Source organism: Cinclus cinclus (genome assembly GCF_963662255.1).
Source record: "Cinclus cinclus chromosome 1 unlocalized genomic scaffold, bCinCin1.1 SUPER_1_unloc_2, whole genome shotgun sequence".
Taxonomy (NCBI): Eukaryota; Metazoa; Chordata; class Aves; order Passeriformes; family Cinclidae; genus Cinclus; species Cinclus cinclus.
The window spans coordinates 1,103-18,393 of record NW_026912032.1 but is presented as its reverse complement, the minus strand read 5'-3'; the positions used below and the strand labels follow the sequence as shown (position 1 = coordinate 18,393).

The 17,291-nt window shown below is 59.6% G+C and overlaps 1 protein-coding gene across 1 annotated transcript; it reads left to right on the top strand.

The window, feature by feature from the left end:
* Positions 1-117: 117 nt before the first annotated feature.
* LOC134057080 (ranBP-type and C3HC4-type zinc finger-containing protein 1-like) lies at positions 118-17,084 on the top strand (the record flags this gene model as incomplete). The annotated part of the gene is made up of 8 exons (XM_062514101.1): positions 118-435; positions 1,405-1,627; positions 3,026-3,121; positions 9,158-9,296; positions 10,503-10,593; positions 11,427-11,652; positions 14,868-15,007; positions 16,911-17,084. Coding segments are annotated over exons 1-8 (1,296 nt in total), but the record flags the coding sequence as incomplete, so codon positions are not given.
* Positions 17,085-17,291: the final 207 nt, after the last annotated feature.

Sequence of the window (17,291 nt, the reverse complement as noted above, 5' to 3'; positions counted from 1 at the left end):
CCACCGCGGGGGCGCTCGGCGCCCTGATTGGCTGGCGCGGACAAAGAAGGGGGGAGCAGCTGTCAATCAAAGCGGGGCGGAGGCGCGGCCAGGGGCGTGGCCGCGGCGGAACTCTCCTCCCGCGGAACTCTCCCGCGCGCGGCCGCGTTTCCCGGCGGCCCCCCCCCGGAACGGTGCCCTTTGGCTGCCGGACCGCCCGGGCGGGAGACCGGAAGTGGCGGGGCCGCCATGGCGGCGCCCGGAGCGCCCGGCCCGGGCCCGGCAGCCGCGCCCCCCACGGTGTTGATGGCGGCCCGGGCGGAGCTGGCCGCGCCCTGCCGCCTCCTACCCGACGCCGGCGCCGCGCTCCGCCTGCAGCTCAGCGTGCAACCGGGAGCCGACGGCCGGCGCCGCTTCCGCCTGGGCCTGCGGCTGCCGGAGGCGGGGGGCGGCGCGGTGAGGGGAAGGGGAGGGGGCGGGGGAGGGGCCCGCGGGGTCGCCCCGGGGTTCGGGGGGGTGGGAGGGGAGGGGGAGGGGGAGGGGGCGGGGCTTTCCCCGGGCGTTCCGGGGCCGGTCCCGTGGATCTGGCGGAGTTTGGGGGGCGGGGGGAGGTCCCGGGGTTTGGGAAGGATGGGACCCCCCTAGCCCCGGGATCGTGCGGTGTCCCCTGCGGCCATGGACAGGGACAAGGGACAGAGATGGGGACACGTCCGCGAGGGGCTCAGGGTACCCCGAGAGTGACCGGGGCACCCCAAGGGTGACCAGGGGCCCCCAGGAGGGACCAGGACATCTCAGGGGTCACCAGACCCTCCCAGTGGGTCAGGGGCTGTTCAGAGCCGGTGGGGACCCCGAGGTGACCCCTCTGTCCCTGTCCCCATGTCCCCCTGTCCCCATGTCCCGTGTTCCCTGTCCCCTGTACCCATCCGTGTCCCCATGTGCCCATGTCCCTGTCCCCATCCCTGTTTCCTGTCCCCCTGTCCCCATGTCCCCATGTCCCCCTGTCCCCATTCCTATCCCCTGTCCCCTGTCCCCATGTGCCCATGTCCCTGTCCCCATGCATGTCCCTGTTCCCATGTCCCTGTCCCCATCCGTGTCCCCATGTCCCCTGTCCTCATTCCTATCCCCTGTCCCTGTCCCCATGTCCCCATGTCCCCTGTCCCCATGTCCCTGTCCCCATCCGTGTCCCCATGTCCCCTGTCCATGTCCCCTGTCCCCCATCCCTCTCCTCATGTCTCCTGTCCCCGTCCCTGTTTCCGGTCCCTTGTCCCCATCCCTGTCCCCATGTGTCCATGTCCCCTGTCCCCATCCGTGTCCCCATGTCCCCTGTCCCCATTCCTATCCCCTATCCCCTGTCCCTGTCCCTGTCCCCATGTCCCCTGTCCCCTGTCCCTGTCCCCATGTCCCCTGTCCCCATGTCCCCTGCAGCCCCTGGCCGAGTTTGACCTGCGGGACGTTTCCTACCGAGTGTGCGGCCCCACGAGCCACGAGCTGCAGCTGCCACCCGAGGGGACAGAGGGGACAGCAGGGACAGAGGGGACAGCGGGGACATCGGGGACATCGGGGACGGTGGCACTGCGGTTCCCCGAGGAGCGCGAGGCCCAGCAGTGGTGGACAGTGCTGAGCAGCTCCCTGAGGGAGGCACGGAGAGGTGGGACAGGGACGTGGGGACACGGGGACAGGGACAGGGGGACAGGGACAGGGGGACATGGGGACACGGGGACAGGGACAGGGGGACAGGGACAGGGGGACATGGGGACACGGGGACATGGGGACAGGGACATGGGGACACAGGGACAGGGACGTGGGGACACGGGGACAGGGACAGGGGGACAGGGACAGGGGGACATGGGGACACGGGGACAGGGACAGGGGGACACGGGGACAGGGACAGGGGGACACGGGGACATGGGGACAGGGACATGGGGACACAGGGACAGGGACAGGGGGACACGGGGACAGGGGGACAGGGACATGGGGACAGGGGGACAGGGACAGGGGGACAGGGACACAGGGACAGGGGGACAGGGACATGGGGACAGTGACACGGGGACAGGGACAGGGACATGGGGACATGGGGACAGGGACAGGGACATGGGGACAGGGACAGGGACATGGGGACAGTGACACGGGGACAGGGACAGGGACACGGGGACAGGGGGACAGTGACACGGGGACAGGGACAGGGACAGGGGCAGGGGGACAGTGACACGGGGACAGGGACAGGGACAGGGGGACAGGGGGACAGTGACACGGGGACAGGGACAGGGACAGGGGCATGGGGACAGTGACACGGGGACAGGGACAGGGACAGTGACACGGGGACATGGGGACAGTGACACGGGGACAGGGACAGGGACATGGGGACAGTGACACGGGGACAGGGACAGGGACAGTGACACGGGGACAGGGGGACAGTGACACGGGGACAGGGACAGGGACAGGGGCATGGGGACAGTGACACGGGGACAGGGACAGGGACAGTGACACGGGGACAGGGACAGGGACAGGGGCATGGGGACAGTGACACGGGGACAGGGACAGGGACAGTGACACGGGGACAGGGGGACAGTGACACGGGGACAGGGACAGGGACAGTGACACGGGGACAGGGGGACAGTGACACGGGGACAGGGACAGGGGCATGGGGACAGTGACACGGGGACAGGGACAGGGACAGGGGGGACAGGGGGACAGTGACACGGGGACAGGGACAGGGACAGGGGCATGGGGACAGTGACACGGGGACAGGGACAGGGACAGTGACACGGGGACAGGGGGACAGTGACACGGGGACAGGGACAGGGACAGGGGCATGGGGACAGTGACACGGGGACAGGGACAGGGACAGGGGGACAGGGGGACAGTGACACGGGGACAGGGACAGGGACAGGGGCATGGGGACAGTGACACGGGGACAGGGACAGGGACAGGGGCATGGGGACAGTGACACGGGGACAGGGGGACAGTGACACGGGGACAGGGACAGGGACAGTGACACGGGGCTGGTGACAGCGGTGCCAGCCCCGTCCCCACCGTGCCCCCGCAGCGCTCGAGGGTGACACGGGGACATCGCTGGTGGCACCCCCTGAGGATCCCGAGCAGGACACGGAGCAGGCGCAGCTCCTGGAGCTGGCACAGACAGGTATCCGGGAATTCTGGGAATTCTGGGAATTCTGGGAATTCGGAAATCCGGGAATTCTGGGAATTCGGGAATCCGGGAATTCTGGGAATCTGGGAATTCAGGAATTCGGGAATCCGGGAATTCTGGGAATCTGGGAATTTTGGAATTTGGGAATCCGGGAATTCTGGGAATTCTGGGAATTCTGGGAATTCGGGTATCTGGGAATTCTGGGAATCTGGGAATTCAGGAATTCGGGAATCCAGGAATTCTGGGAATTCTGGGAATCTGGGAATTCAGGAATTCGGGTATCCGAGAATTCTGGGAATCCGGGAATTAAGGTATCCGGGAATTCTGGTAATTCTGGGAATCCGGGAATTCTGGGAATCCGGGAATTCCAGGAATTCGGGAATTCTGGGAATCGAGGAATTCGGGAATCTGGGGATCTGGGAATTCCGGGAATTCGGGAATTGGGGAATCTGGGAATCTGGGAATCTGGGAATTTGGGAATTGGGGAATCCGGGTATCCGGGAATTCCGGGAATTCGGGAATTGCGGGGGACAGGGACAGCCCCTCCCGTGTCCCCAAGTGCCACCTCTGTAGGGATGGGGGTGGGGACGTTCCCTGAAATCCCCCTGGGACCTCACCTGGTGTCACCTCCTGTCCCCCCAGTATCCCCCAGTATCCCCCATTATCCCCCATTATCCCCCAGTATCCCCCCAGTATCCCCCCAGTGTCCCCCCAGTATCCCCCCAGTATCCCCCAGTATCCCCCAGTATCCCCCCAGCATCCCCCAGTATCCCCCAGTATCCCCCCAGCATCCCCCAGTATCCCCCCAGCATCCCCCAGTATCCCCCAGTATCCCCCAGTATCCCCCAGTATCCCCCATTATCCCCCATTATCCCCCAGTATCCCCCATTATCCCCCAGTATCCCCCCAGTATCCCCCAGTATCCCCCCAGTATCCCCCCAGTATCCCCCCAGTACCCCCCAGCATCCCCCATTATCCCCCCAGCATCCCCCAGCATCCCCCAGTATCCCCCCAGTATCCCCCAGTATCCCCCCAGTATCCCCCCAGCATGCCCCAGCATCCCCCAGTATCCCCCCAGTATCCCCCCAGTATCCCCCAGTATCCCCCATTATCCCCCCAGTATCCCCCCAGCATCCCCCAGTATCCCCCAGTATCCCCCCAGCATCCCCCAGTATGCCCCAGTATCCCCCAGTATCCCCCCAGTATCCCCCAGTATCCCCCCAGTATCCCCCCAGTATCCCCCCAGTATCCCCCAGTATCCCCCCAGTATCCCCCAGTATCCCCCAGTATCCCCCCAGTATCCCCCCAGTATCCCCCCAGTATCCCCCAGTATCCCCCCAGTATCCCCCCAGCATCCCCCAGTATCCCCCCAGTATCCCCCAGTATCCCCCATTATCCCCCCATTATCCCCCAGTATCCCCCATTATCCCCCAGTATCCCCCCAGTATCCCCCAGTATCCCCCCAGTATCCCCCCAGTATCCCCCCAGTACCCCCCAGCATCCCCCATTATCCCCCCAGCATCCCCCAGTATCCCCCAGTATCCCCCCAGTATCCCCCAGTATCCCCCATTATCCCCCCAGTATCCCCCAGTATCCCCCAGTATCCCCCCAGCATCCCCCAGTATGTCCCAGCATCCCCCAGTATCCCCCCAGTATCCCCCAGTATCCCCCATTATCCCCCCAGTATCCCCCCAGCATCCCCCAGTATCCCCCCAGCATCCCCCAGTATGCCCCAGTATCCCCCAGTATCTCCCCAGTATCCCCCAGTATCCCCCAGTATCCCCCCAGTATCCCCCATTATCCCCCCAGTATCCCCCAGTATCCCCCAGTATCCCCCAGTATCCCCCCAGTATCCCCCCAGTGTCCCCTCGGTGTCTCCATTGTCCCCATTCCCACCCTGGGTGTCTCTGGGTGTCATCCTGTCCGTGTGTCCCTGTGTGTGTGTCCCTGTGTGTGTCCGTGTGTGCCTGTGTCCGTGTGTCCCTGTGTGTGTCCCTGTGTGTGTCCCTGTGTGTGTCCCTGTGTGTGTCCCTGTGTGTGTCCGTGTGTCCCTGTGTGTGTCCCTGTGTGTGTGTCCCTGTGTGTGTCCGTGTGTCCCTGTGTCCGTGTGTCCGTGTGTGTGTCCCTGTGTGTGTCCGTGTGTCCCTGTGTGTGTCCGTGTGTGTGTCCCTGTGTGTGTCCCTGTGTGTGTCCGTGTGTCCCTGTGTGTGTCCCTGTGTGTGTCCGTGTGTCCCTGTGTGTGTCCGTGTGTGTGTCCCTGTGTGTGTCCCTGTGTCCCTGTGTGTGTCCCTGTGTGTGTCTGTGTGTGTCCGTGTGTCCCTGTGTGTGTCCGTGTGTCCCTGTGTGTGTCCCTGTGTGTGTCCGTGTGTCCCTGTGTGTGTCCCTGTGTCCCTGTGTGTGTCCCTGTGTGTGTCTGTGTGTCCCTGTGTGTGTCCGTGTGTGTGTCCCTGTGTGTGTCCCTGTGTGTGTCCCTGTGTGTGTCCCTGTGTGTGTCTGTGTGTCCCTGTGTGTGTCCGTGTGTGTGTCCCTGTGTGTGTCCGTGTGTGTGTCCCTGTGTGTGTCCCTGTGTCCCTGTGTGTGTCCCTGTGTGTGTCTGTGTGTCCCTGTGTGTGTCCGTGTGTGTGTCCCTGTGTGTGTCCCTGTGTCCCTGTGTGTGTCCCTGTGTGTGTCTGTGTGTCCCTGTGTGTGTCCGTGTGTCCCTGTGTGTGTCCGTGTGTGTGTCCGTGTGTCCCTGTGTGTGTCTGTGTGTCCCTGTGTGTGTCCGTGTGTGTGTCCCTGTGTGTGTCCCTGTGTGTGTCCCTGTGTGTGTCCGTGTGTCCCTGTGTGTGTCCCTGTGTGTGTCTGTGTGTCCCTGTGTGTGTCCGTGTGTGTGTCCCTGTGTGTGTCCCTGTGTGTGTCCCTGTGTGTGTCCCTGTGTCCCTGTGTGTGTCCCTGTGTGTGTCCCTGTGTGTGTCCCTGTGTGTGTCCGTGTGTGTGTCCCTGTGTGTGTCCGTGTGTCCCTGTGTGTGTCCCTGTGTGTGTCCGTGTGTCCCTGTGTGTGTCCCTGTGTGTGTCCCTGTGTCCGTGTGTCCCTGTGTGTGTCCGTGTGTCCCTGTGTGTGTCCGTGTGTCCGTGTGTGTGTCCCTGTGTGTGTCCGTGTGTCCCTGTGTGTGTCCCTGTGTGTGTCCCTGTGTCCGTGTGTCCCTGTGTGTGTCCGTGTGTCCCTGTGTGTGTCCCTGTGTGTGTCCCTGTGTGTGTCCCTGTGTGTGTCCGTGTGTGTGTCCCTGTGTCCCTGTGTGTGTCCGTGTGTCCCTGTGTGTGTCCGTGTGTCCCTGTGTGTGTCCCTGTGTCCGTGTGTCCCTGTGTGTGTCCCTGTGTCCGTGTGTCCGTGTGTGTGTCCCTGTGTGTGTCCCTGTGTCCCTGTGTGTGTCCCTGTGTGTGTCTGTGTGTCCCTGTGTGTGTCCGTGTGTGTGTCCCTGTGTGTGTCCCTGTGTGTGTCCCTGTGTGTGTCCCTGTGTCCCTGTGTGTGTCCCTGTGTGTGTCTGTGTGTCCCTGTGTGTGTCCGTGTGTGTGTCCCTGTGTGTGTCCGTGTGTGTGTCCCTGTGTGTGTCCCTGTGTCCCTGTGTGTGTCCCTGTGTGTGTCTGTGTGTCCCTGTGTGTGTCCGTGTGTCCCTGTGTGTGTCCGTGTGTCCCTGTGTGTGTCCGTGTGTGTGTCCGTGTGTCCCTGTGTGTGTCTGTGTGTCCCTGTGTGTGTCCGTGTGTGTGTCCCTGTGTGTGTCCCTGTGTGTGTCCCTGTGTGTGTCCGTGTGTCCCTGTGTGTGTCCCTGTGTGTGTCTGTGTGTCCCTGTGTGTGTCCGTGTGTGTGTCCCTGTGTGTGTCCCTGTGTGTGTCCCTGTGTGTGTCTGTGTGTCCCTGTGTGTGTCCGTGTGTGTGTCCCTGTGTGTGTCCGTGTGTCCCTGTGTGTGTCCGTGTGTCCCTGTGTGTGTCCCTGTGTGTGTCCCTGTGTGTGTCCCTGTGTGTGTCCCTGTGTCCCTGTGTGTGTCCCTGTGTGTGTCTGTGTGTCCCTGTGTGTGTCCGTGTGTGTGTCCCTGTGTGTGTCCGTGTGTCCCTGTGTGTGTCCCTGTGTGTGTCCGTGTGTCCCTGTGTGTGTCCCTGTGTGTGTCCGTGTGTCCCTGTGTGTGTCCCTGTGTGTGTCCCTGTGTCCGTGTGTCCCTGTGTGTGTCCGTGTGTCCCTGTGTGTGTCCGTGTGTCCCTGTGTGTGTCCCTGTGTGTGTCCCTGTGTCCGTGTGTCCCTGTGTGTGTCCGTGTGTCCCTGTGTGTGTCCGTGTGTCCGTGTGTGTGTCCCTGTGTGTGTCCGTGTGTCCCTGTGTGTGTCCCTGTGTGTGTCCCTGTGTCCGTGTGTCCCTGTGTGTGTCCGTGTGTCCCTGTGTGTGTCCCTGTGTGTGTCCCTGTGTGTGTCCCTGTGTGTGTCCCTGTGTGTGTCCGTGTGTGTGTCCCTGTGTCCCTGTGTGTGTCCGTGTGTCCCTGTGTGTGTCCGTGTGTCCCTGTGTGTGTCCCTGTGTCCGTGTGTCCCTGTGTGTGTCCCTGTGTCCGTGTGTCCGTGTGTGTGTCCCTGTGTGTGTCCCTGTGTCCCTGTGTGTGTCCCTGTGTGTGTCTGTGTGTCCCTGTGTGTGTCCGTGTGTGTGTCCCTGTGTGTGTCCGTGTGTGTGTCCCTGTGTGTGTCCCTGTGTCCCTGTGTGTGTCCCTGTGTGTGTCTGTGTGTCCCTGTGTGTGTCTGTGTGTCCCTGTGTGTGTCCGTGTGTCCCTGTGTGTGTCCGTGTGTGTGTCCGTGTGTCCCTGTGTGTGTCTGTGTGTCCCTGTGTGTGTCCCTGTGTGTGTCCCTGTGTGTGTCCCTGTGTGTGTCCGTGTGTCCCTGTGTGTGTCCCTGTGTGTGTCTGTGTGTCCCTGTGTGTGTCCGTGTGTGTGTCCCTGTGTGTGTCCCTGTGTGTGTCCCTGTGTGTGTCCCTGTGTGTGTCCCTGTGTGTGTCTGTGTGTCCCTGTGTGTGTCCGTGTGTGTGTCCCTGTGTGTGTCCGTGTGTCCCTGTGTGTGTCCGTGTGTCCCTGTGTGTGTCCCTGTGTGTGTCCCTGTGTGTGTCCCTGTGTGTGTCCCTGTGTGTGTCCCTGTGTCCCTGTGTGTGTCCCTGTGTGTGTCTGTGTGTCCCTGTGTGTGTCCGTGTGTGTGTCCCTGTGTGTGTCCGTGTGTCCCTGTGTGTGTCCCTGTGTGTGTCCGTGTGTCCCTGTGTGTGTCCCTGTGTGTGTCCGTGTGTCCCTGTGTGTGTCCCTGTGTGTGTCCCTGTGTCCGTGTGTCCCTGTGTGTGTCCGTGTGTCCCTGTGTGTGTCCGTGTGTCCCTGTGTGTGTCCCTGTGTGTGTCCCTGTGTCCGTGTGTCCCTGTGTGTGTCCGTGTGTCCCTGTGTGTGTCCCTGTGTGTGTCCCTGTGTGTGTCCCTGTGTGTGTCCCTGTGTGTGTCCGTGTGTGTGTCCCTGTGTCCCTGTGTGTGTCCGTGTGTCCCTGTGTGTGTCCGTGTGTCCCTGTGTGTGTCCCTGTGTCCGTGTGTCCCTGTGTGTGTCCCTGTGTCCGTGTGTCCGTGTGTGTGTCCCTGTGTGTGTCCGTGTGTCCCTGTGTGTGTCCGTGTGTCCCTGTGTGTGTCCGTGTGTGTGTCCCTGTGTGTGTCCGTGTGTCCCTGTGTGTGTCCCTGTGTCCGTGTGTCCCTGTGTGTGTCCCTGTGTCCGTGTGTCCGTGTGTGTGTCCCTGTGTGTGTGTCCCTGTGTGTGTCCGTGTGTCCCTGTGTGTGTCCCTGTGTCCGTGTGTCCGTGTGTGTGTCCCTGTGTGTGTCCGTGTGTCCCTGTGTGTGTCCCTGTGTGTGTCCGTGTGTCCCTGTGTGTGTCCGTGTGTCCCTGTGTGTGTCCCTGTGTCCGTGTGTCCGTGTGTGTGTCCGTGTGTGTGTCCGTGTGTCCGTGTGTGTGTCCGTGTGTCCGTCCGTGTGCCGGTGACGCTGTCCCCGCTGTCCCCAGAGGAGCAGGCCCTGCTGCTGTCCCGGTCCATCTCTCAGGGTGACGCGGCGGGGGCGGCGCGTGCCGCGGTGGCGCTGGCTCGGAGACGCGCGGAGCTCGGCGTGACCCTGAGGGACGGCGAGCCCGGAGCCCACATCAGGTCAGGGGCCCGGCAGCCTTCCTCCTCCTCCTCCTCATCGTCACCCTCCTCATCCTCATCCTCATCATCCTCCTCCTCCTCCTCATCGTCACCCTCCTCATCATCGTCATCGTCACCCTCCTCATCCTCCTCCTCATCATCACCCTCCTCTTCATCCTCCTCATCCTCATCCTCATCATCATCCACATCTTCATCCTCCTCATCCTCCTCCTCCTCCTCCTCATCCTCCTCCTCCTCCTCATCCTCCTCCTCCTCATCATCACCCTCCTCATCATCATCACCCTCCTCATCCTCCTCATCCTCCTCCTCATCATCATCCTCATCTTCCTCATCCTCCTCATCCTCATCATTGTCATCATCCTCATCACCATCCTCGTCATTCTCCTCCTCTTCATCCTCATCATCCTCATCATCATCATTATCTTCCTTCTCCTCATCCTCCTCATCTTCATCATCATCCTTATCATCCTCCTCATCCTCCTACTCTTCATCCTCATCCTCCTCCTCATCATCATCTTCATCATCCTCAACCTCATGCCGCCTTCCTCACCATCATCATCATCATCACGCCGCCTTCCTCATCATCGTTCTGCCTTCCTCATCCTCTGCCTTCCTCCTCATCATCCTCATCCTCGTTGTCGTTGTCATCGTTCCCACCCTCCTGTCCCCATCCTCTTCCCCATCCTCATCTCCTGCCTTCCTCCTCCTCTTCCTCCTCCTCTTCCTCCTCCTCTTCCTCCTCCTCTTCCTCCCCACACAATCCCCTCCTCTTCCTCCCTCCTCCCACTGTTCCCAGTATGCCCAGTCTCACATCCCAGTATCTCCCAGTGTTCCCAGTATGCCCAGTCTCACTTCCCAGTTTCTCCCAGTGTTCCCAGTATGCCCAGTCTCACATCCCAGTATCTCCCACTGTTCCCAGTATGCCCAGTCTCACATCCCAGTATCTCCCACTGTTCCCAGTATGCCCAGTCTCACATCCCAGTATCTCCCACTGTTCCCAGTATGCCCAGTCTGCCATCCCAGTATCTCCCACTGTTCCCAGTATGCCCAGTCTCCCATCCCAGTATCTCCCACTGTTCCCAGTATGCCCAGTCTCCCATCCCAGTATCTCCCACTGTTCCCAGTATGCCCAGTCTGCCATCCCAGTATCTCCCACTGTTCCCAGCATGCCCAGTCTCACATCCCAGTATCTCCCACTGTTCCCAGTATGCCGGTGGGGGTGGAGGATGCCACCTCCTCTGCCAGCATCACCCTGCAGGTTCAGCCTCACCTGAGCATCAGCAGCCTCAAGGAGCAGGTACGGCTCACCTGGGCTCACCTGGGGACACCTGGGGACACCTGGGCTCACCTGGGGACACCTGGGGTCATGTGGGGTCACCTGGGGACACCTGGGCTCACCTCGGGTCTCACCTGGTCTCACCTGGGGACACCTGGGCTCACCCGGGGTCTCACCTGGGCTCACCTGGGGACACCTGGGCTCACCTGGGGCTCCTCTGGATCTCACCTGGGATCTCATGTGGGGCTCACCTGAAATCTCACCTGGGGTTCGCCTGATATCTCACCTGGGACCTCACCTGGGATCTCACCTGGGGACACCCGGGATACCTTAGATCACCTGGGTCTCACCTGGGATCTCACCTGGGATCTCACCTGAGATCACCTGGGGGCTCACCTGGGGCTCCCCTGGGTCTCATGTGAAATCTCCCCTGGGTCTCACCTGGGATCTCACCTGGGGTCTCACCTGGGGCTCATCTGGGGTCTCACCTGAGATCTCACCTGAGATCACCTGGGGTCTCTCCTGGGGGCTCACCTGTGTCTCACCTGGGATCTCACCTGTGGCTCACCTGAGATCTCACCTGTGTCTCACCTGGGATCTCACCTGTGGCTCACCTGAGATCTCACCTGTGGCTCACCTGGGATCTCACCTGTGGCTCACCTGAGATCTCACCTGTGGCTCACCTGGGATCTCACCTGAGATCACCTGGGGTCTCACCTGGGGCTCCCCTCGGTCTCACGTGAAATCTCCCCTGGGGCTCACCTGGGATCTCACCTGAGACCTCACCTGCGGCCTCACGGGTTTCCCCCATGCCCCCGGCACCCCTGAGCGTGACCCCTCGGTGCCCGTCCCAGGTGTACCTGCAGTACGGGTTCCACCCCCTGGCGCAGCGCTGGATCATCGGGCAGAGCCTGTGCCAGGACGGGCGCACCTTGGGCTCCTACGGCATCCGGCGCCACGGGGACCCTGCTCACCTGTTCCTGCTGTCGGCGCGGGCCGCGGGGCTGGGCCCCGAGCGCTACCGCCAGCTGCAGGTGCGCGGCCTGCTCCGCGCCGCGGGGAGCGGCTCACCTGGCGCAGGTAACGCCGCCTCGCCGTCGTCGTCTGCACCTTCCTCGTCGTCCTGCTGCTTCCTCCTCCTCCTCATCATCCTCACCTTGCTCCTTCCTCCCCATCCTGCTCCTCCTGCTGCTCCTTCCTCACCTGGCGCAGGTAACGCCTCATCATCATCGTCTGCATCTTCCTCATCGTCCTGCTGCTTCCTCCTCCTCCTCATCATCCTCACCTTGCTCCTTCCTCATCATCATCATCCTCACCTTGCTCCTTCCTCATCATCATCCCCATCCTGCTCCTCCTGCTGCTCCTTCCTCACCTGGGGCAGGTAACGCCTCGTCATCATCGTCTGCATCTTCCTCATCGTCCTGCTGCTTCCTCCTCATCATCATCATCCTCACCTTGCTCCTTCCTCCCCATCCTGCTCCTCCTGCTGCTCCTTCCTCACCTGGCCCAGGTAACACCGCCTCGTCGTCGTCTGCATCTTCCTCATCATCCTGCTGCTTCCTCCTCCTCCTCATCATCCTCACCTTGCTCCTTCCTCATCATCATCATCCTCACCTTGCTCCTTCCTCCCCATCCTGCTCTTCCTGCTGCTCCTTCCTCACCTGGCGCAGGTAACACCGCCTCGCCGTCGTCTGCATCTTCCTCATCATCCTGCTCCTTCCTCATCGTCCTGCTGCTTCCTCATCATCCTCACCTTGCTCCTTCCTCCCCATCCTGCTCCTGCTGCTGCTCTTTCCTCACCGGGCCCAGGTACAGGCACAGCCCTCGGGGTCCTTGTTCTGCTCCTTCCTCACCCTGCTCCTTCCTCCTCATCATCCTCGCACAGATCCTGCTCCTTCCTCACCATCCTCACCCTCACCCTGCTCCTTCCTCACCATCCTCATCCTCACCCTGCTCCTTCCTCACCATCCTCATCCTCACCCTGCTCCTGTTCTTTTCCTTCCTCCCATCCCTCCCTTCTTCACCCTCCTCCTCCTCGCCCCGCCCGGTTCCCTTTCCCACCCCCCCTGTCCGGGTGGATCCCGTTACCCCATTAATTATCCCACTAATTATCCCACTAATTATCCCATTAATTATCCCACTAATTATCCCATTAATTATCCCACTAATTATCCCACTAATTATCCCATTAATTATCCCACTAATTATCCCATTAATTATCCCACTAATTATCCCACTAATTATCCCACTAATTATCCCATTAATTATCCCACTAATTATCCCACTAATTATCCCATTAATTATCCCATTAATTATCCCACTAATTATCCCATTAATTATCCCACTAATTATCCCACTAATTATCCCATTAATTATCCCACTAATTATCCCATTAATTATCCCACTAATTATCCCACTAATTATCCCATTAATTATCCCACTAATTATCCCACTAATTATCCCATTAATTATCCCATTAATTATCCCATTAAATATCCCATTAATTATCCCACTAATTATCCCACTAATTATCCCATTAATTATCCCATTAATTATCCCATTTAATATCCCATTAATTATCCCACTAATTATCCCATTAATTATCCCACTAATTATCCCACTAATTATCCCATTAATTATCCCACTAATTATCCCACTAATTATCCCACTAATTATCCCATTAATTATCCCATTAATCATCCCATTAAATATCCCATTAATTATCCCACTAATTATCCAACTAATTATCCCATTAATTATCCCATTAATTATCCCATTAAATATCCCACTAATTATCCCATTAATTATCCCATTAAATACCCCATTAATTATCCCACTAATTATCCCACTAATTATCCCATTAATCATCCCACTAATTATCCCACTAATTATCCCACTAATTATCCCACTAATTATCCCATTATGCCACTAATTATCCCATTATCCCATTACCCCACTAATTATCACATTAATTATCCCATTAATTATCCAATTATTTCATTAATTATCCCATTATTTATCCCATTACCCCATTATCCCATTACCCCATTAATTACTCCATTACCCTATTAATTACCTCGTTATCCCATTATTCCATTATCCCATTAATTATCCCATTATCCCATTATCCTCTTACCCCATTAATGACCCCATTCATTACCCCATTCATGACCCCATAACCCCATTAATGACTCCATTCATAACCCCATTAATCACCCCATTAATGACCCCATTAATTACCCCATTAATTACCCAATTCATTAATGACCCCATTCATAACCCCATTCATGACCCCATTCATGACCCCATTAACGGCCCCATTAACGGCCCCATTAAGGCCCCCCTACCCCATTAAGGACCCCATTAAGGACCCCATTAAGGCCCCCCTACCCCATTAAGGACCCCATTAAGGACCCCATTAAGGACCCCATTAAGGACCCCATTAAGGCCCCCCTACCCCATTAAGGACCCCATTAAGGACCCCATTAAGGACCCCATTAAGGACCCCATTAAGGCCCCCCTACCCCATTAAGGACCCCATTAAGGACCCCATTAAGGACCCCATTAAGGACCCCATTAAGGCCCCCCTACCCCATTAAGGACCCCATTAAGGTTCCCCTACCCCATTAAGGACCCCATTAAGGACCCCATTAAGGCCCCCCTACCCCATTAAGGACCCCATTAAGGTCCCCCTACCCCATTAAGGACCCCATTAAGGTCCCCCTACCCCATTAAGGACCCCATTAAGGACCCCATTAAGGCCCCCCTACCCCATTAAGGACCCCATTAAGGTTCCCCTACCCCATTAAGGACCCCATTAAGGACCCCATTAAGGTCCCCCTACCCCATTAAGGACCCCATTAAGGTCCCCCTACCCCATTAAGGACCCCATTAAGGACCCCATTAAGGCCCCCCTACCCCATTAAGGACCCCATTAAGGTTCCCCTACCCCATTAAGGACCCCATTAAGGACCCCATTAAGGCCCCCCTACCCCATTAAGGACCCCATTAAGGTTCCCCTACCCCATTAAGGACCCCATTAAGGTCCCCCTACCCCATTAAGGACCCCATTAAGGTCCCCCTACCCCATTAAGGACCCCATTAACGGCCCCATTAAGGCCCCCCTACCCCATTAAGGACCCCATTAAGGCCCCCATTAAGGACCCCATGAAGGACCCCATGAAGGACCCCATGAAGGACCCCATTAAGGACCCCATGAAGGACCCCATTAATTACTGGTTCCCAATCCATTGATTGCCCCGTTCATGCCAATCCCATCAATCCCGTGTCCCCAGGGGGTGTCCCCGACCCCGCGGAGGGGCCGGACTCCGGGGACGGGGGGGACGTCCCGGGGGACGTCGGGGACCTGCGGGATCACCTGGGCTCCCTGCAGCTCCGGGACGGCGCCGAGCCCCGCCCGGCCTCACCTGAGCAGGTACGGGGCGAGGGGAGGGGAGGGGAGATCCCAAACCTGATCCCTGATCCCGATCCCTGAGCCCAAACCTGAGCCCAAACCCTGATCCCAAACCCTGATCCTTCATCCCAATCCCTGATCCTGATCCTGATCCCTGATCCCAATCCCTGATCCCAAACCTGATCCCAAACCCTGATCCTTCATCCCAATCCCTGAACTCTGATCCCAAACCCCGATCCCCGATCCCGATCCCAGCTCCCAGTCCCAGTGGTCCAGGCTGGACACTGCCCCTGACCCCGCCCTGCTCTCACCTGAGCAGGTACGGGGGGCGGGGCTGGGCTGGGCTGGGGGTGCCGGACCCTTCCCCATTCCCATTCCCCCGTCCCACACGGCCCCTCGTGCCCCATTCCCATTATCCCCATTATGCCCATTATCCCCATTTCCCCCATTCCCATTCCCCCATTCCCCCATTTCCATTCCCCCATTCCCCCATCCCCATTCCCCCATTCCCATTATCCCCATCCCCATTCCCCATCCCCATTCCCATCCCCATTCCCCCATCCCCATCCCCATTCCCCATCCCCATTCCCATCCCCATTCCCCCATTCCCCCATCCCCATTCCCCCATTCCCATTCCCCCATCCCCATTCCCCCATTCCCATTATCCCCATCCCCATTCCCCCATTCCCATCCCCATCCCCATTCCCCATCCCCATTCCCATCCCCATTCCCCCATTCCCATTCCCCCATTCCCATTATCCCTATTCCCCCATTATCCCCCATTCCCCCATTCCCCCATTATCCCCCATTCCCATTCCCCCATTCCCATCCCCATTCCCCCATCCCCATTCCCATCCCCATTCCCCCATCCCCATTCCCATCCCCATTCCCCCATCCCCATCCCCATTCCCCATCCCCATTCCCATTCCCATTCCCCCATCCCCATTCCCCCATTCCCATCCCCATTCCCCCATTCCCATTCCCCCATTCCCCATCCCCATTCCCATCCCCATTCCCATCCCCATTCCCCATCCCCATCCCCATTCCCCATCCCCATTCCCATTCCCATTCCCCCATTCCCCCATTCCCATCCCCATTCCCCCATTCCCCCATTCCCCCATTCCCCCATTCCCATTCCCCCATTCCCCATCCCCATTCCCATCCCCATTCCCCATCCCCATTCCCATCCCCATTCCCCCATCCCCATTCCCCCATTCCCCATCCCCATTCCCATCCCCATTCCCCCATTCCCATCCCCATCCCCATCCCCATTCCCATCCCCATTCCCATCCCCATTCCCCCATTCCCCCATTCCCCCATTCCCATTCCCCCATTCCCATCCCCATTCCCCCATTCCCCCATTCCCCCATTCCCATTCCCCCATTCCCATCCCCATTCCCATCCCCATTCCCATCCCCATTCCCCCATTCCCATCCCCATCCCCATTCCCATCCCCATTCCCATCCCCATTCCCCCATCCCCATCCCCATTCCCCATCCCCATTCCCATTCCCATTCCCCCATTCCCCCATTCCCCCATCCCCATTCCCCCATTCCCATCCCCATTCCCATCCCCATTCCCCCATCCCCATTCCCCCATCCCCATTCCCCCATTCCCATCCCCATTCCCCCATCCCCATCCCCATTCCCCATCCCCATTCCCATTCCCATTCCCCCATTCCCCCATTCCCCCATCCCCATTCCCCCATTCCCATCCCCATTCCCATCCCCATTCCCCCATCCCCATCCCCATTCCCCATCCCCATTCCCATTCCCATTCCCCCATCCCCATTCCCCCATTCCCATCCCCATTCCCATCCCCATTCCCCCATCCCCATTCCCCCATCCCCATTCCCCCATTCCCATCCCCATTCCCATCCCCGTTCCCCACACCCCCGTGCCCCATTGCCGTGTCCCGTTCCCAGCCGGGCTGGCCGTGTCCCCGCTGCACGTTCCTGAACAAGCCCACCCGGCCGGGCTGTGAGATGTGCAGCTCCCCCCGGCCCGAGGGCTACCGGGTGCCCGGGGACCACCGGCCCGACCCCGCCGAGCTCCGCAGGCTGCAGAGGGAGCGCGACGGCACGCGCCAGTGCCAGCAGGTATGGGGGGACTGGGGTACTGGGGATACTGGGGGTACTGGGGGGAATGGGGGTACTGGGGTACTGGGGATACTGGGGGTACTGGGGATACTGGGGATACTGGGGATACTGGGGGTACTGGGGGTACTGGGGGGAATGGGGATACTGGGGGTACTGGGGATACTGGGGGTACTGGGGATACTGGGGATACTGGGGGTACTGGGGTAC